Raw genomic sequence first — 20866 nt, 5'->3', positions numbered from 1 at the left:
TCAGTGTTGCAGTCTCATTGTTTTTGGAAACCTGTCAAAATACTTTCAACATTTCTAAGCTAAATTATGTTTTACATAATATTGAAATGATTGTGTGCTCAAAGAAAATAAATTATGGAGGAAATATATTTCCTCTGTTACTTTCAAATTGCATTATTATACAGATAAGTCTATCTTATGTTTTTTCTTATCTTGTGGAATGGAATAACTTATTTTTACTGAAATTTTGTATAATTATGTAGGGTCCTCCAGGAGGTGGAGGGCCACCAGGAACACCCATCATGCCTAGTCCAGCAGGTATTGTAACCCAACTAGCCACATGAGCATTTGATTATTAGAATAAAATCACAAAATATACATATTGTTTAAGATGAAGGTCAGTGGTATTCACTATCTCATGATGAATCTCATGATCTCAGACTATATTAGAGATAGCAAAGAGGAAGAAATAGTGTTCTTTAATAACTATTGTCTAATTACACGTTTAGAAAATTCTTGTTACGTGGTTAACAGACTTAATCAGGATGAAAATTGAGTTGATCTGAAAGAATTGCCTAATAATTCATCTGACCAAAGATTCCTTGAGACTGAGGAAAAGAGTCCATATATCCAAATCTCACAACTTAGAAAAATTCTGCATAAGTTAGACATGAAATACATGAAACCATTAGGTTTAAAATAGCAAATCAAAAAATTACATCTATCATCTTACTTAGATAGATGTATACGTGCTTATGGAGTATTTATCCTACATGTCTATAGATATTTAGTAGTTAACTAAGCAATCCACTAGGTAGTGGGAAAAGCTTTTTTTTTTACTCTACTAAACTAAAATATACTTCAATATTTCCTTAACCATTTTATATAATTTTAAATAGCTTTATCTTTTCTTTTTGATACTTCAGTACAGATTATTAAATGTGTTGTGTCTTGGACACTCTAATAGTGGAAGTGTAAATTATCATTGCCCTCCTAGAAAGTGCCCTTGCAACATGTATCAAGAGTCATGAAAAGGTTCAGATCCTTTGACCCTACAGTCCTCCTACTAAAAATAATCAGAGATGGAATCCAAGATTTACATAGAAGCAAGCTCATTTGTTATCGTTAATAATGAAATAATAAATACAACCTTCACATCTAATTCAATTATAGTGGATTTTATTAAGTAACTTATTTATGGAATATAATGTGGCTATTAAATGTATTTTCAAAGAATTTGTAATGACATGGAGAAATAAATGCTCAGATTCCATATGGTATGAATTCAATTGTATTTTAAACTATATAAGCACAGAAATCTAGGGACTAGAAAACAAAGAAATAGGCTAAAACTTTTTCAGGGTTACTGCTGGGTAGTGAAATAGATACGAAATTTTTATTTTATTCTCTTTATTTTACTAATTTAAAATATTTCACATAGTGCATATTATTTCTTTAATTAGGAAAAAGTTCTTAAATTATGTTTTGCTGTTAAATTCCTATATTCCTAACCAGTTTGTTAAAATCTAAAATAAAGGGAAGTTATTAATTATACCAATAAAAAATAAATTTTGTTTTAAACCTTTTTAATTTAGAAAAAGCATGAATTGCTTAATTAATACAAAATTTTACTTTGTTTCATTAACTCCTTGGAATATAGCCATAAAAATTTCATGGATCTCAATCCTTAGATCATCTTCACTGTAACTGGAACAGAATTCATGGAAGATAGAACTATGGGAATTGATCATTTTACCCATATTTGCATTCTTATATGACCTCAGTGAAGTAAATATTTAATTTATGAAGTTAGCACCTGATTAATAAATGCTTCACTACAAAACTAAAACCAAAATTTTAAAGTAACACTAAATATTGCAGGTAATAACTAGTCTGATCATTTCTTCCTTTCCAGCCAGGAATTGCCACTAATATATCTTGCAAGACTTTTTGCATGCTCTTTTATGTACCAATCCTTTATCACATGCATTCCCCTAATATAATGCCAGCAGACCTTCCAGAATACATACCAGTGGTCCACTTTATTGAAAAATTTTTCTGTATAAGAGGGGAAGTCAGAAATGTCCTAAAAAATTTTTCTCTTCAACCTTATTCCCCTCAATATTTTTTTCAGATGAGATTATTTTCTTGGTTAGTCTTAAAGATGTGTAAATTTCTTTTTCTTTCTGCATAGCTAAAATATACAGCTCATCTTCCTTTCACCAAGAGTAAGACTTATAAAGTTGAAAAACCATCTGAAGGCTTCCCATGTTTAAAAAGTAATCTAGGTTTTCTGAAAGATAAATTTAGTGGGAGAGAGAATATTCCATTAGTTAGATCTAAGTTAGCAGACATATTATATACAAAAGATGACTTAAGACACGGTCCCTTTCCTTCTCTCAGTGAGCTTATTATAAACCTAGTTAGAAGCAAGAAGGAAAGAATAGACAAATAAAATATTAACTATAAAAAACATTTCATCTTAAGTAAAAATATTAACAAATAGGCGTCAACCTGAGGTGGACATCTCAGCTTTTTCAACATTGTAATGTATTAATCTAAAAGTAAAAATTAATGTTCAGATTTATAGATCATTATTTCTGAACAACTGGTAAATATCTACTCTGTAAGTGGTACATACTAAAAAAATAATAATAAACTTATTAATGTCTAATATATAGTCACATAGTAAGGGAAGTAATTTCCCATTTCTCACTCTATGGCCACTTCTATGAGAAAGCAAATTATTTTTATCTTCTGCCTTGAATCAGTACAAAAATTTTGAAACACAATTTATTTCAAAACAGAGAAGCCTACTAAATTATATTTAAGAAAACTGTATAATTCTGAAAAAATAGAACCCCATATTTCAAAATTGATATTTCCTCAATGTAAAATACTCAGACTGTCACTCTGGGTTTTACAGTATAAAAACACTTATATACTCAGATAATTAACATGTAAATTATTAAAATACTATAAAATGTTACATATATTTATATACATATACCCTATACTTAATTGTAATAAATCAAGAATGAAATGGGTGAAAAAATATTTTTTTTAATCAAAAGCTATGCTGGGAGAAGCTGACTTTTGCCTCAAGCAAGAAAACTTTTCATCTAGTTGTATAATCTTGTTCCATTCTTTCTTTGGAACTAAGCCAGGATATTCCACCAGCTTTTACTAATTACTAGCTAAATAAGCTGTTTTTTAATTGGTATACAGGAAGCCCAAAGAAATAATGAGAAATACAAATCTATCTGAATTTTAAGAGATTTTTGCTATATGTGTACATATACTTGCTTAAGTGGAGAATTCAAAAAGATTCCATTTTTTTTTTAAAAAAAAGGAAACTTCACTGTAACTTTCTAGATTTTTGAAGTAATGTTTCTTTTGGCCTGAATTATTCAGGTAATTATTTCTTTTATAATATTCCTAATTTACAACCTCAGAATGATAATATTGAGGTGGAAAATGACTGCTAGGTATTTGTTTCAGAATGTTAATAACGACTATTTCAAGTGCTTTAGCTGTTAATATGCATATATATCCAGTTCATCTTTATTACTTTGTGGTGACTTGGGTGTAGATTATAAGGAAAGGTATTGATTAAATAATAATTTGTTTCAGATTCAACCAACTCTGGAGACAACATGTATACTTTAATGAATGCAGTACCTCCTGGACCTAACAGACCTAATGTAAATATGAGTTGTTGTTGTTTTAATTTTTGTAATGTATTTGAAGACTTTCAAACTCGAAGCAAATTTCATTTCCTGGATTTTGTTTAATCTTTATATTTTATTATCCAGCAGCCTATTGGATATTTTTAAAAAATCAAATTCTCTCTATGCACTAGGTTGAAAAAACATAATACGTAACATATAATAGAAGACTTTACATCAGTAGAATTGAAATGTAAAACTGAGCCTAACCAATTATCAAATGTTGGTGCCTGGTCTTATTTTACAAAAGAATACTCAATGATTAATACTGACTGTTTGAAAATGACAGGTAATGTATAATCATTTATGTAAAGCTCATTTTTAACATCACTGAATTTTTTTCAATGTATTCATTCATTTTTTTATCCCAATAAAGTTGAGAATAAATTATGAAGTTGGATATGCTTGGGTTTTGGGTTTTCTTTTTTTAAGATTAGGAAATCTAGAATTTAAATATGGAATTTAGACAGTTCTACAGTGACAACTGGGTGTCTTAATAAAGACAATGGTCATGATTTTTTTCATGAAAACTTATAATGAAGTTTATAATGATGCTTATAAACATATAAGATCTATATGTCAACAAAAATATGTATGACAGTTTAAAATTAATACACAAATACATATAGGGGAGCTCAAACATGTAAATAATTGTTGTAGTATACCGAAAACCAGAAATGAAATACTTACTACAATTTAGCTTCCTAGCAGTGAAGACAGCAAAAGGAAAACCTTAGATCTGTTTTGTCCAGTATGGTAGCCAATAGCCACATATGACTATTCAGTACTCGAAATATGGCCAGTCCCACTGCGATGTGCTATAAGTATAAAATACACACTGGATTTTAAAGACTTATTGTGAAAAAAATAAAATCTCATAAATTTTTAGTATTTTATAAAATTTTGATATTTCAAATTGAAATAATTTTGATATATTTGGTAAATAAAATATTAAAATTAATTACAGCAGTTTCTTTTCACTTTTTAAACATGGCTACTAGAAAATCTAAATTTACTTACGTAGCTCACATTTGTGGCTTGCATATTATTTCTGTGGAACAGCACTACCTTCAGTTATCACCATTCTCCTTATATAAGCAAATAATTGTTTTAGGAAAAAGAAACAATATCCTGTCACTAATGTCTAAAGGCATTTTTCAGAGATCTTAACATTAAATATAATGAATATTTTCTTTGGAAATGCTGCAAAAGATAGAAAAGCTCTTTATACTTTAATTTCATATCTTAAAACTTGGTTATTTTTGGAAGGGAGAAACAGAGGGAGAAAACCAACAGTATTAGGTATTAAAGACATTTTTGTAGGCAGCTAGGCTAGTATGATCCAAATATGTTCCATTCTGGTAACTTGATAAAAATATAAGAAATCTAAGAAAAGTGAATGATAAGCATGTCAGTTTTTCAAATATCATTCATCTAAACCAGGAGCAGCAAAAGCAGATGCTTGCTAGGACCAGGCCTGCAGTTCAACGTTCTAAACTGACCGACCATGCATACTCATAATGTCAGTGGCTTTTAAAACATAGGAGGAAGTGGGGCACAGATAAAATTGCCAAACCAAGTAAATTCATAGGCTATTGGGCCATTGGGCTTACTGGCACCAATTTCTAAGCCCAGATCTAAACTATACTTTTGAAAAAAGCTAAAACACAACAGTAAATGCAAAGTTGATCTCTTTGGCCTTTCATTGGGGTATATACATTCAAATTTTTAAGTAAAAATCAATACATTTGCTTTTAAGATACTCTATTTTAGGCAGAAAAATCAGCTGGCATTCTCTTGGGAAAATTTATAAGCATGTGGCTTATATGCTTATAGTGATAGAAGGCCACCTTATTTCCACACACAGGTGGTGATATACAAGGTTGTCTGCTGAGGGCAGTTTTTGTTTTCCAAAACCCTATAAGTTTAGTAACTAGCACCATCCTATCTACATACACATATACCGCATTCAACACTTTGCACCATAGAATGTGGAAGAGATGCTTTTGGCATGGAAAATTTTAAGAGCAAGTGTTTTCAGTAGGCTGTCTTAACTGTGAAAGTGAGGAAACTGTAGATAACTTGTCTTCACATTGGCCTCTGGTTTCTTCAGAACTATTCCAGGGAGATGTGGGGAAGATTAAAATGGCAGGCCATCTGTTCACATCTGTTTTGTACTGGACTTCTAATGTAAGATTCTGTTTGGAAAAAATAAAAAGAAGAATTCTGCTTTAAAAACTTTATAATGTAACTGTCATTGAACTGACTTAGTTGAGACTGCAAAGAAGGATTAGCTATATTCAGCTATCCCCTTGTATTTAACCTGTAAGATGAAATTATTTATGTCCTTTTGAACAAATATAGTTTGTCTGCTAAAAATAATGTTAATATTGACATAATGATGTTAATAGTGCTTATTAATAAGCCAACACCTTTTACCTGCTTCTTAAGAATCACCTCTATTTATAATAGCAAAATTTGTCCGTAGCATAGACAATAATGCTTATCTTCTCATTTGCACTAGAGTTGTAGGCTTTCTAGTCAAGCATTTCTGAAGAAGAAAATTTTGAATATGACAGGATTAGTCTGTTCCAGACCCTAGAGAAGATGGGATGAAGGTGGTGAGGCAATTCAGTTAGAGAATCCACAAGGCTGAAAAAAAAACTTGGAAAAATCTCCGTAAATTGAAAGTGAAACTAAGTTGTAGAAGTATCTCAGTGTTAAAAATAATACTGTAATGTTGAGATAAGCAATTGTTTTCAATGTGGTCACAGTCATTTTCTTCATTTCTTAAATAGTTTCCAATGGGCCCTGGGTCAGATGGTCCCATGGGTGGATTAGCAGGAATGGAGTCACATCACATGAATGGCTCTTTAGGTAAGGATATTAAATTTGATGTTTAGTAATAAATTCAAAACAAAAACCTTAATTGTACATACTGGATATTATGGTTTGAAAAGTTCTCCCGTATATAGCATCTCATTTTGAAATGCTTCAACTTTTACCTCAGACTGATGGTTTAATCTAGAGTGTATTGGTTATAATGACTGGAGATCATTTGAAAATTAGAAATGTGAAAATTGTTCAAAAATAGCTCATATTCACAGGTATTTACTTTATCAAAATCTGTGACTGGCAGTGTCTTATGATAAAAGGAGGCATTGCTGCTTTGGGTGTATATCATTAATGCCTCACCTGGGGGACTGCAGTATCCTCCCAACTGGTTTTTGTCTCTAGCAATCTGTGGATACAGCATTAGAAGAACTTCATTTCTGCGCAAGAACTGTCTTTTTAAAAAAATAAAATTGGCAATCATATTTTGAATAATCTGAATGATTCCCTTATGACAGATCACTGCCCACTTTGTGTTAATAAAACTGGTATTAAGTAGTATGATTTTAATGGTTGAAAACATACTTCATAAATGATGCTTTCATACCAAATGAAGCCAATATCTGTAAGGTGGATAGAAAGTTTCACTATAGCAAAGAATAGAGGCAAGTGGTAGGGAACTGACAAGATCACACAGCACACTATATGTATCAACAGGTCAAATGCAAAATAAGCAAAACAAAAAGACATTTATTTTATATTTGTATATATTTAAATAACCTTATAATAAAAGAATTTAAAACTTGATAGTAGAGGTGGGAGTTTGTGATTTTTTTTTCTTTTGAACAGAATTCATACTTTACTTGAATTGGAGAAACTGTCCATGAGTAACTTAGGTTACACCAGATTTCACTCCCCCACCCCAAGATCAGAACTACCTCCCTCTGATACTTTGATAGCCGTGTAATGTCAATACCAAGAAATTATTTGCAACACATTGATAGACTTTCATGCTTTTAAGAATCCATACTTACATTTTGCCTAGATTTCAGTCTTGATCTGCACTGTACAATTACTGTAGCCACTAGCCATGTGTAACATTTAAAATTCAGTTTTTTGTTGCACTTAGCCACATTTCAAATGCACAATAGCTACATATAGCTAATGGCCACCATAAGGTACAATACAGGGAGACATTTCCATGATCACAGAAAATTCTATTGTACTGCAGGTCTAGAGTTTTATTTTCAACTTATTGCAAAACAACAGTTCACTTTCCAATCTTGTTATTTTTTAAATCATTCACAAAACATGACACTTGGTCATAGTTGAAAGATTATTAGTTATATGATTCACTAGAATAGAATTTACATTAGAGTGTCACATATGCTTGGCATATGACTCATTACTTTCTATAATGACCACTATTTCGTGTATTTATATATATATACATACACACACACACACACATATATATCTGACTGCATATACATTCTATGTCTATTTATAAGTTAATCATGTTAATAAGCTCTAACTTTATTTGTGAACGTTGACTGAATATTGTACTATTCAAATATATTAATATTTTTGTGCCAGTAAAATTATTAAGATAAAACAGTTTAAAATAAAGCTAATATTGTGGTAAAGATCTGATTATTGTTCTTTATTACCTAGTGTATGATTTCATTTCCTACATTAGAAAAGAAATGAGTATTGATTTTTCATTTCTCCCAAGAATCAAAATAAAAACACAATATATATTTCAAAGTCATTTTTAGGTTTGATGGATTACCATGAATGTTGATTGCTGTGAAATATTTAATATAAGAATAAGTTATATATATTATATACATATTTTGTAAGCTTGAATTAAGTAACATATATAAATGATCTCTAATATTTCACTATCAAGAATCTATGATTATGATTTTCTTCATTCTGCCATTATCAAATAGGAAAAAAAAAGTAGGTAATTGGGAACTTGTGGTAGAATTCATCCTTGTATTTACCATCAGGTAATATTGATGGACCACACAGTACAAGAGAAAGGAATTTTTTAGTATTCAAAAACTAGGGAGATATCCACAGGAAAATACATACAACATATTACATTTATTTAAATTAAAGGGACACTTAATTTATCAGTGAAATCACCTAATTAAGGCTTTCTTTTCATATTTTATTTCAGGCTCAGGAGATATGGACAGTATTTCCAAGGTGAGTACTATGTGTTCTCGATATTATTTGTTATCAGTATTTTATACCACATGGAACTCTCATGAAGGTAATAGAATAACCTTATGAATTTTGTTGTTGAATGAAAGTTTGAAAGTAGAAAGTCAGATATAATTAAGTGGAATTTAAATATATTAATGTATACGTGGGAAAGTATAAAAATGAGTCTTTTAAGATTGTTCCTAGACATGCTAAGGTTCATTTACAAGAGGTACTATATGCAGTTAATTGATATCTAAGTCACAGTTGATCTAATCACATTATGATGTTATATTTGTAAAGCACAGTGATACAGGTTAGATAATCTTGTGAAAATGTAAAAAAGTCTAGAGCAACATAAGAGGCAAATTTGAAAAAATGGTTACTATATGTTATAAGGGCACTACATTTATACATCTCATTAGCCTTTCAAACATTTATTATGTAATGCTGATATCCTCAATCATTATACTGATTCCCCAAAATGGAGTAAAAAAGTAAGTAGAGAAAAGTTGTTAAAGCAAGTAGAATAGTGAGCCTTCCAATAGTCTGTGTCTGTGTTTTTCCTCCCTCAGTAGTTTATCTAAAATCAATCCTTTGCTTAAATGCCTTGTATTTTTTTAATGAAAAACACCTAAATACTTTTTAGGTCATGATGAATTTCAGTTAGTTCTGTACGGGTCAAAAATATATTTAGAATGGCTTATAAGAACTAATTATTAACTATTACTAGAATGACTCTTCGAAGTCTACTTTATATCGATAAATACAGAAATTCTTTAGAAGATGGCTTCATTTAATTCTATTTCTAATTCATATTCATGTGTAGTAATGTAAAAGTCCTGATACCAAGGAAAATAAGGTAATAATAAAACAAATAAGAATTTACAAAACATTTTAAATTAATACTTCATGCAAAAAAAAAATTATTGGCATTCTAACATTATACCTGCACTTGCCCAACAAGTTCTGCACATACTTTGGATGTCTGTGTTTAGAAACAGTAAATATTTATAATGGTCACTACCTTACCTCTGTGAGAGACAGTATTAGGTAAGCCTTAAAAAAGCCAGTTTGCAAAATAAGATTCCCTATACAATTCCATTAAAGCCTTCTCTCTGGGAAGCATCTTTGCAAGTCAGATGAGCAGAATTGTATTCGCTACCTGAGGTGATTCTAACAGTTGGTTTTAGGTGAATTGTGCTTTGTGGTCATCAGTAAAATTTCTAATATCATATCTGAGATGCATATTCTACTATCTAGAGTTGATTCTTAATTACACAAGCATTGGATCATTCACATTGCTTTTGGCCATATTCCTAAAACTTTCCACTAACAACCCATAACCTGGTACACTAGATAGAAACAAAATTCTGTATGTTGAAGTACTTTGTAATTTCACTTTAGAAATTTAAAATAGAGTCATGATGATGAATTAATGCCATTTTCTAGTGTGCCCTCATATCAGACAATTGCTATTCCTTCTGTACTTGTTTTTCCATTCCTATTCCTGAATATAAGGTTTTTCCACTACAGAGTACCCACTACTGATAGGATTCTCCTGTTTAATGATGTATTGGTTATTTTCTAAGCATTGATTGATCACCCATTGTGCACTGTTGTGTACTGGGTATATTGCCTTATGCACTATGGGAGATATAAAAGACTTTTTAAAATGCAAGCATAGTCTCTATCCTCAAGTACGTTGTACTTAGGCAAGAGTTCCTTCATTCAGTAAACATTAATGGTCCAAGGGATTATTCTGGACTCTCAGAATCCAAAAGAACAAGATAAGGTCTCTCCCCTCAAGAAACTCAGTGTAACTGAGGATACCGAACAATACAATAAGGAATAACTTACGAAGTTCAGAAGTATTTAAATAAACATAAGAATTATCCCTAGTAATTAACATCCACTTAGCAATGTACTAGAAATGGCTAGTTACATCTGCCTTCAAATGAGCTCCTAGGCACCTCATTTCCTCACTACCAAACTCATTGGCCACTCCCAATTTCATTGGCTCCCAGTTCTAACCAGGCTGGGACCTGGGTGATGGTACCACTAATGTCTGTCCCATCTCCATTATTTTTCTCCCTGCCTCTTATCATTCACAGCCTGTTCCAGTCCTCTTTTCCCAGGTATGCACTAGTCACTAACTCCACCTTCCTACACATACAGCTATCTCACAAAACTCTCTCCTTTTCCTTCTATTCTTTTTCCAGTCATTCTTGTTTGTGAATCAAAAGACAAGCTTGATCATTACTGCTAAGCAGTTTTGTTCAAAATCTAGGTCTCCAGCTACATATTCTTAACTTCTCCAATTTAATCTGTATTTTTGTCAAGCAACAGTATTATAAATACTTTTAAAAACTTCATTTTAAAATGTACTTTAGTAGTAATAGTTAAACTCTGTTTTTTAATTTTTTTATTTTAAATATACTTTAGTTTTTCCATTTTATATATAAGATAGAGAGCACTAAATTGAGAATCAGGAAGTGTGGTGCTAGTACATACAAATTTTGGGAACATGTTACCTAATCTCTCCTAGGCTTAGCTTCCTCAACCTAAAATGACCTTATAATTTATTCCCTTCCTACTCCATAAAATTGTTGATACTCAAGTGTGGACATGTGCTAAGGACTATGAAGTGCTACACAGATGCTAAATGTCCTCCTCCTTATTAGTTACACAGTCTTTTGTGGATGAGGCTAGGAACCCACACTCTTCTGACTGTACTTTTGACGGCATTGTTTCAGTGGCAGAAGATCCAAGTGAATAATTTCAAAATTATCTCTTGCTCAATTAAGGAATACATAGTAAAGCTCTTATGTTTCTTTCTTAAAATGTAGAATTTATCTTTGACTTAGATACTCTTAGATGCCTTTTTATGAAATATGAAATTCCTTTCATTCCTTTTGCAATTGAGAAGACACCCATTTAATCAGTGAACAAAAATTATTTTCCCTTGGAGTTGTTTTAGGGGTTGAAGGTGAAGAGGAGCATGTGGTGTTTATTAAAAAGAAAGTTCTAAAGAAATTCTGCAATTAACATTAAGATATTTAATATTTATATTTTTAAATTTGAAAAAAATCATTAGAGAAAGTAAGATCTGATCATCACATGCTTAATAAAATTATTAAAGTAATCCCTAGGACTTTTTAGAGTAGGATCTCATAAGCCTCTTTTGCCTCTAGAAAATGTTTTTTTTCAACCTGAAGCTTTCTGGCCTTGAGAACCTTAGTTCCAATTAGAGTTCCCACACCATTCAAAGGGGAGCTAATCAACAACCATAAACCTCCACCATGGCCTCAGGTATGCTGGCTTTCATTCCAGCTAAGTTTGTTCCTTTGGAGAACTGAAGCTGGCAGCTTATTCTTTTGGGGGGGCTGATAGAGTCAAAACAGCACTCTATAAAACTTGTTATTGGCAGCTTATGAAAATTCAATTCAAAATCTTCTTCCAAAGGGCTTAGAATAATGTCAATATTATTTCATTCTAGATTCTTTTAGTTTTTCCACTGCTAAAACAGATAGCATACAGTGGGTTGGCATAACAAGGGGAAATTATTGTCTCACAATTTAGAGGCTAGGAGAGTAATGCTTTCTCCCAAAATACTATGGCATTCTGGAGCTGGCTACTGGCAATCCTTGATCCTTGAGTTACGTGGCATATGGCAATGCACATGATGGCATCTTTTCTTTCTCTTCTGAATTCAATTGAGTTGCAGCGTCTGGCTGCTCCCCGTGGCTTCTACTTCTCTCTTTGTCCCTGTTTATAAAGGATTCTAGTCATCTGATTCAGTCCCACCAGATTCAATTAGGCTGCTTCTTAACTGAAGTAACATCTTCAAGAGAACCTATTTGCAACATTTCCACAGGATAAGAGGTACAGACCTGAACATGCCTTTTTGTGGGGGACATGATTCAATTCCTAACATAGTTATAGACAGAGCCAAAGTTTCTGTGTTTGCTTTTTCAGTGATAGTTTGCAAAGATTTGAAATGCTTTCTGAGGATGGGTAGAAAAAGGGACAGTAACTTACTTATTAAAAGAGAATATGGACAGGACAGGTCAAGAAGGTGGCATAGGGAGGCTTGGGATTTAGTTTATCCTCTAAGGCAGCTAATAAAGAGCCAGGAACTGTCTGGAACAACTGTTTGGAGGACTTCCAAGACCAGAGACTCACACTGTACACCAACCAGGAACCATCTGAAGGGCCAAGACAGATAAATCACAGCAGAGAACTGTTAAGTCAATTCTTCCATGCTGTAGAGGCTGATGCCCCTCCCCCACCGGCACAGCAGGCTGACTCAGAGTCTCTTCCCAGTGGGAAACAGAGACTCTCTCTTCTAGGAGCAAAGCAAGGGGAGTTCAACCATGCTCCAGTTGTGGATTTGATTAACAAATTTGGACTGTTGGACACCAGCTCCAAGCACAGATAAATCTACAACACAAACAAGAAATAAACCATGTATCAGCTTCGCTTCCAACAGGGAGAAGGCAGGGCTGATGAAAAAATAATAGTAAATAAAAAATTTTTAAAACAGAGACTTCTGGAGTTGGCTAAGCTTAGAATACGGAAAGGGCTGAGCCCCTCAAAAAGGGGCACACAGAGCTGAGTACTAACTCCAGCTCTTGACTGAACCCAGGGGACTGGAGACCAGCTATGAGAACAGATGTTTTTTTTTCTTTCCTTTTTTTTTGAGTAGTCCATTAAAGAAAGAAGTAGGCATCCTCCCTTTTCAGCACTGCCCCAGGCAAGGGTAGGAAGAGGGCTACATGAAAGACAAAGCAGTTAAACAATGGAGGAGATACTTCCCTAAAAGGTGTATATTCCCCAAGAAAGTGCAGGGAGGTGCAAGTGCCCAGTGCAAGTGGTAGCTCTCACTCAGATAATTTGGACTGGGATTCTCTAGGATATGACAGCAGTCTAAACCTACAAAAGCAGAGCGCAGCCTGTCTCAAACATGGTCCCTACAGGGAGAAAGGGGGACTGCTTGAGAGTTCTGTAACTTTTCTAGCTTGCAGGGAACAGGGGGCTGAAGAGTGGCTCCTCCCCTAAGGAGGGCAAGGTCCAGCACAGACGGTGACTGTTATTTTGAGAATTCAGACTCTAAAAGCTAGAAAACAGGAACAGTTTCAGCCCACTTTCAGCCTCTGTCTCAACCACACCCCTGGCAGGAACAGGGTCTGCTGAGAATTAAAGGCACTTTACCACTTTAGACCTGTGAGGAGCAACAGGCTGACAAGTGCCATCTGCTGGACAGGACAGGAAAAGCACAGAATTAAGAGGCTTCACAGGAAAGACTGGCACCCTGCTGGGTCTCATCCCTAGGGAAACTTGATACTCATTACACCCCTTTCAGGAGTGCTAATCCTGTTTTGTCTGGAAAATCTGACTGGGGTCGATCCTATCTGTGGGGACCCTCCGCCCAGAGCCCAAACTCCAGGCAAAAATTACTAGAGGTGACAAAAGGAATGTTAAAAGCCTATAGAGGTAAATAAACAAAATAAACAGCAAATCAACATTCCCTGAGGAGGAAGAGGGAAGAGAGAGCTTTTTCCTGGGGGTGAAACAACTGCACAAAAAAAAGAGCAGTCTCAAAAAACTTCCATATAGGCAAGAGTCAGAAAAATAAGAGCTAAAAAATTCTGACCAGTTAAACAGAAGCTATGCTAGCAGTTTAGAATAAGTTGACTAGAATGTCAAAGAAAAACAGAGAACAAAGCCAACCAACAATAAAACCCTAGGCAAAAGAGAGAAAATGACCTCCAGAATAAACTAACCAAGAAAATCAGATGCCTAGACACCAGCAAAAAATCGCAAGTCATACTAGGATGCACGAAGATATGGCCCAGTCAAAGGAACAAACTAAAACTCCAGATGAGATACAGGAGTGGAAACAACTAATTAAAGATGTTCAAACAGATCTGCTAAATCAAATCAATGAGTTGAAGGAAAATAAAAAGAAATGAAGGAAGACACTGAGTGACCATAAAGAAGAACTCTGAAGCTTGCCAAAAAAAAAAAAAAAAAAAAAAAACTGACTGAACTTATGGGAATGAAAAGAGAATATGGAAGAATACTTGCAAGATAAAAATCAGAGAACTAAATGAAATTGTATGTGTGTGTGTATGCATATAGACACATTTCTACAGCATTCATATTTCATCACCACTTAAGGGAAACTATTCCAACTTGAAAATGAGAGTGAAAATGTAATAAAATCCTTGAAGAGATGGGGTCAGTATAATCCTAACTATACCTTTCCAAGCTAATTCTTAGAGTTGAAGTAGTACAAAGTATACATTAATTGAAATAAGAAATGCAACCAAAGTGCCAGTTATAACTAGAAGTAACCTTTACTTGCGTTCATATGTTCTCCATACACCCTGTGTGTGCAAGCAACTGGAGTGCCCTTTTGACCAACCTACGCCCTTTCTTTGCGTTACATTCTTGTGTTGATGATGAAATCTGGAGACACTGCTCACAAATGTAGCTACAGTTAAGTGTAACATACACACATTTCGTGAACACTCATAACCTGCTCTGCGCTGACTTTTGGGACTACTGTCTTGGCTGTTCCTCAGATACCAATATTGAGTGTGCTCTTTAGCCTTTTATTCTCATTTTGTCACTCAGTGATCCTGGACAGCACAATTTCTCTTAAGATTCCACACTGAAGAGCTTTTGTTGTCTTCAGTACTTTTTGCAGAGATTACTTCAGGTAAAAAAAAAAAAAAAATTTTTGTCCTATCATTTTAAGCTTTTCAAAATGCCTATGACCTGGATAAGAGAATAGGTTTTGGAGATCTGATAGTAGCTCAATATTGTATGTTGAATGCATCCTTTAATTTTTTCTTACTGTCCTTTATATGCCAAAAAAAAAAAAAAAAAAAAAAAAGCATAATTCTGAGCCACCATGCTAGGAGGAAATTGTATGAAAAACAGAAATTATAACCCTGGAAATATTTTGTAATTATTTAAAATATTAACAGTGCGGACACAAAAATTCTGTTCCTGGGTTTATGTCCAAAAGAATTGAAAATGGGAATTCAAACAAAAACTTGTACATGAGTGTTCATAGCAGCACTTTTCACAATGGCCAAAAGGTGGCCACAACCAACATTTCCATCACTGATGAATAGAAAAACAAAATGTGTAATATCCATACAATGGAATAATATTCAGCCATAAAACAGACTGCAAAATTGATAAATCCTACAACATAAATGAACCTTGAAAACATTCTTCTAAGTGAAAGAAGCCAGAAACAAGGCCACATATTATACGATTTCATCTATATGAAATGCTCAGAATAGGCAAATCCATGGAGATAGACAATAGAGAAGCAGTTGCCAAGGGCTGGGATGTGGGGGGGGGGGGTTGGATGAATGGAGAGTGACTATTTACTGGGTACCAGTTTTCCTTTTGGGGTAATGAAAATGTCTGGAACTAGATAATGGTGTTGGTTGCACTAATGGTAAATTTTATGTTATGTGTATTTTACCACAGTAAAAAAAAATGCTAACAATGCAATGTTACTTTCAAACTCTAAATATTTTTAATTCAACATTAGAGTCCGGAATCATTTTTGAAGTCAACTAAACCTTAAAAATTGTAAACCAAGAAAAAACGCACAAAAATACTGCAACAGAAAATGAGAACACCCCAACCCTCAAAGATTTGATACCTCTCTCAGGGCAGCTCATACTACTGAGGATGTAAATGTTACACAAGAACAGGAAGGGCTCATTTCATTTCCTTTATTTAAATATTTAAAAGGATGCAGCTTCTAAATGCATGCTTAAAATTCCTCATATATATGTCAAGATAATTTTTATTCCAATATTACCAATTTCTCCATTATGTATGAAATGACAGAAATCTGTCTTCACCAAAAGGACTTTTAGATTTTGTGTAAATCTTGCAATATTTTTATGAATTTAGTTTCCTTTCTGAGCTAAGTTAGCATTGTCATTCCTGTTTTCAAAGCACAGTTTAATTATTAATTCTTAATGAGCTTTATTTTAAGGTAATGTGTTTAGTTAAATTTAATGGGTTGGTTTTTTTTTTTTCAGGAAATCAGGTTATCCATGTTCATTTCAAAGTACCATTGCTTTTCTATGTACTTGGTTAACTAGCACCTTCTGAGAAAAAAATTATCAAAACAAATAGAATCATCTTTTTGCTATCAACTATGGTTTGTCAGCCATTGAGGTTCATGGCATATAGAGCCCCTATGAACTTCAGAGAAGATTCTCAGATCCTCCCTGTGGGTTGCACAGCAAGACAAGATACAAACTATTTCCACCAGTTCATCTACCTGTATCTGCTTTACAGTATAACCATATTCAAAAAAAATACACATTCTTCTGGGAATAATTCATTCATGAAATTTTAATTTTTATGACAAAACTTGGCTTTAGTTAAGTCAAAATCCTCTGAGCAATTTTCTTAAAACTTTTTCCAAAACAGAATATAAAACGGCAGTTGCTTAGGGGAACATTAAAAGCTTTCTTCCATTTGCAGTAACAAAAATTTTTAACCCTGAAGTTTTTTTACAAGCCGATAAGTTAGTCCCCTCAACCATAGTTTTAATATTATATAAACAAATTTTATATGCCAATGCAATTCTGTATTTCCTGTTGATGAGGGAGTATCAGATATCCTGGCATAATGGCAAAAATTGCATAGTAATAATGAGACTAGCAAATTTAAATAGAACATGAAGCAACATACTGCTATTTTAGTAATTTATTAGATTGCTAATATCAGCCATTTTGTCTTTAAAAAAAGTTTAAAAGTAAATCTTCTCTTAAACTAATAATAGTGAAAGATTCTGAAAGTTTACTTTTGATCCTTCTTTTCCATTAAAAGTAGCACTCCAAGTCCTAAGGTGTCTCTCTTGTCCTAAACTACAGTGTTTAACTATCTTCCTTTCTTCTTGATGATTCACATCCAAAAAAAAAAAAAAAAAAAGTTGAAACAGTGAAATATATAAAGTGCATGTAGAATTAAAGAGAAATATTTATTAACACAGTTGTCTTTTGTGTTTCGATTAGTAAAATTACCAAGGGATATTATTGTTTCATTTTGCCTCATTGGGCTCTCTTCATCATGACCCTGCTGGGAATGTGGTTTAAAGTCTCTAGAGTTTTCAGAACTCTCTAGTCAAGGGTGGGAAATGGAATAAATATTAATTCTGAGACTAAGAAAAAAATTGTGGTGGGTTGGTTTGTTTTTAGGTTGTATTTTTTTTTTTAATTTTCATTTAGGAAAGCATTAGAACTTGTCAAGGTGCAAAGAATAAACTAGAATACATGGCAGAAGTCTAAGATTAGAATTGTAAGTCTGTTTTGCCTTTAGAGCTGTTGCTATAGATTTCATTTATGAAATAGTACAATGTGAGAAGGAAATTAAAATCTCCAGCAATGCCTTGTTTTCTGCTTGTTTACAGAATTCTCCCAATAATATGAGCCTGAGTAATCAACCGGGCACTCCAAGGGATGATGGCGAAATGGGGGGAAATTTCTTAAATCCTTTTCAGAGTGAGAGTGTAAGTATTCCCTTAATTATGTTGTTATATGCAGATTTTATTTCTGAAGTGCTATTAGAATAAATGCATAAAGCCATTTTTACCATTGTTTATCTGCATTCAATAAGATTGATCTTTTAAAAGCTAGAACTTTAAGAAGAATTTTTTTAGAAAATAAACATTTTTACTTCTATGTAGACAGTTACAAAAACCATAACGCTAATTTTCTAATAGAGAACATCCACTGGGAAAGAGCAAAATACAAACAGGTTGCCTATTTGATACTTTAAGTTTTCATGTTACTAAAATATCTCTAGTCTCTGCAAATCAAGGTCTGTTCTCAGTGCTGGCTTTAAAGCTCCAAAAATTGTATGTCTATAAGCATGTCCTTTCTTTGTGTACTAGACCTCACTGGACTAAAGGCCAGTATTGATGGTCTGTTAACCTACTGTTTATATTTAACTTGAGCTGAATACAAGTCATTTTTTTGGTGTTATTATAGTGTTAAGCAAAAGCAGTATCATTCTGTATCTCCACAGAAGTAGACAAGAGCAAAACTAAAAGGAGAAAAATGCATTCACTCAATTTAACAAACAAGCACTTACCGCATACCAAGGCAATAAGCTAGGCACTGGAGAGGCCAAAGGACAATATGGTACTTTTTCTCAAGGAACTATAACATAACACAATAGTTTTAAACTAAGATTGCACATTAGAATCACCTACAGAATTTTTTAAAATACAGTTTCCAAGAACCCTCTCTAGATCTACTGAATCAGAAATACCAGAGGTGGGGCTGGGCATACTGAGATGTTGAAAAAGCTTTATTACTGATTCCGTTGCACATTCTCTGTTAAGAACCACTGAAAATAGCATAAAGGATCTCAAAATCCAAACTAATTCTATCTTCATTTGATCAGTGCCATAGCAAGCACTGCAACATTAAAGTTAATGAAGGCTCTATTAACCACAAACAGAAGCAGACAAGAAAACTGCCTGCATTTTGCCCTATCTCAGCCTTGCAAAGGTGATACCATCAGAATTTGAATCAGTAGCTAAATATAGTATGTCTACTTTTGCACAGACTGGCAGAGTAGTTCCAAAATGGCACCAAGATTGAATGTTATGTGAGTTCTTTTACTTTTTGGTAGCAGCCTAGGACCTCTGCATGGGCCAAGACTTCCTCTGTTTCTAGACTTGACTTCTGTTAAAACTAAAAATAAAATTATGCTTATCTTCAGTTTGTTTTATTCACAGGATATATATGATTAATGGGGACAAAAGAAGTATAAATAACAATCTATATAAAAAATATAAAGATTAGCTCGGTATTGATGAAGAAATAGGAAAAACATGACCTAAGTCATAATGTTTAGGTCGTTGGATTTATTTTTAGATCTTGTTCTTTCACTGGTTTTCTGTAGGACTATGAGCAAATTAGTTAATTTTCCCATGTTAACTTTATCTAATTAGAGAAATTTATTCCCTTTCTGCTAATTCTTCCAGCAAGAAAATAGTATAATTCAGTGAGGTCTATGATAATTAATTCAGTTCAGTTTAACCTTTACTGAGCCTACTATATACAGTGCACTAGACTAAGGACAAGGTATTCTGAATAAATCTAACACAGTCCTACCCTCAAAAAAACACAATCTGATGGAAAAAACAGATGCTTACACAGTTAACTAAACCAGAAGTCAGATTAATAAGTGCTGTAATTTATATAAACCATGTGTTTTAAAAGTACAGAGGAAATGATCAATTTTGGCTTGGAGAAAAAACTTTTTTAAAAAGGTTCAGCATGACTTGAACTTTATAGGCAGGAACAAGAGGAACTTTCCCTTCTCCTTCCCTCCCAGATTTTTCTTTGGTGACAGCTAGCTATCTTGTTCAACAGTTTGAAAAGGGGTGCCTCTTCAAAATTGGTATCAGAACACTCCTCATGAGCATCAAAAAACATATATAACAAGACTTGAACTTCTTTGCAAAAGATAAACACCAGCCTCACCCTTTAATCCCAACTAGACTATACCCATGCAAAACAGCAGATCCCATCAATCTGTGTACATAAAAGAGAGCACCTGGAGCAAGGTTTGGAAGCCTCCCTGACTCCCAACTCAGTGTCTCTGCCCCTGAACCCAACAAGAAGATAAAATGGCAATCCGTGGTGCAGAGTTAGCAGAAAACAGAGGCTCCCTCCCTACTCCTACCTTCCCTATCTCCGGTCCCCACAAGAAAAGTCCCCAAAGGAAAAGTAATTGGATGGTGAACAGAGATACTGCACCACTGCCCTGAAGGGTACCGCAGCCTTGGAGGTAGATCCACACTGGCTGCTCTGCTCTTTTTTCTGGCTAGTGAGGAGAGCATCACCACACATTTTTGTTGAGACCTTTTCAAAAGATCAAGAAATGAGGTAAAAGGGAAGGAATACAAAAGACATTCTGTGCTGACAAATATAATGATTTACAGAAATAAAGTGGCCAGCTATTTCCAATAAGTACACTTCACTGCAATCAAGGAAGAGCAGAACTATTTAAGGAATTCAAAACGAAAACATCTTCCAATAAATGAACAT

The 20866-nt window shown here is 33.5% G+C and overlaps 1 protein-coding gene and 1 long non-coding RNA gene across 6 annotated transcripts in view; one reads left to right on the top strand and one right to left on the bottom strand.

Moving 5' to 3' along the window:
• SSBP2 (single stranded DNA binding protein 2) overlaps positions 1–20866 on the top strand; it is a 402865-nt gene that overhangs the window by 370468 nt on the left and 11531 nt on the right. For all 5 annotated transcript variants that reach the window (XM_037801548.1, XM_037801547.1, XM_037801545.1 and 2 more), the window contains 5 exons: positions 243–297; positions 3613–3683; positions 6506–6584; positions 8728–8756; positions 18214–18312. In XM_037801548.1, the coding sequence (XP_037657476.1) occupies positions 243–297; positions 3613–3683; positions 6506–6584; positions 8728–8756; positions 18214–18312 (333 nt within the window). The remainder of the gene's footprint in view (positions 1–242; positions 298–3612; positions 3684–6505; positions 6585–8727; positions 8757–18213; positions 18313–20866) is intronic.
• Positions 2016–5902, bottom strand: LOC119508099. The gene is made up of 3 exons (XR_005211389.1): positions 5763–5902; positions 4398–4525; positions 2016–2272 (listed from the first exon to the last, which is right to left on the bottom strand). It is a non-coding gene; the product is annotated as an uncharacterized LOC119508099 (long non-coding RNA).

The sequence above is a fragment of the Choloepus didactylus genome, chromosome 13 (genome assembly GCF_015220235.1).
Source record: "Choloepus didactylus isolate mChoDid1 chromosome 13, mChoDid1.pri, whole genome shotgun sequence".
Lineage (NCBI taxonomy): Eukaryota > Metazoa > Chordata > Mammalia > Pilosa > Megalonychidae > Choloepus > Choloepus didactylus.
Note: the sequence above shows the minus strand (reverse complement) of the source record. Positions and strands in the feature narration are given on the sequence as shown.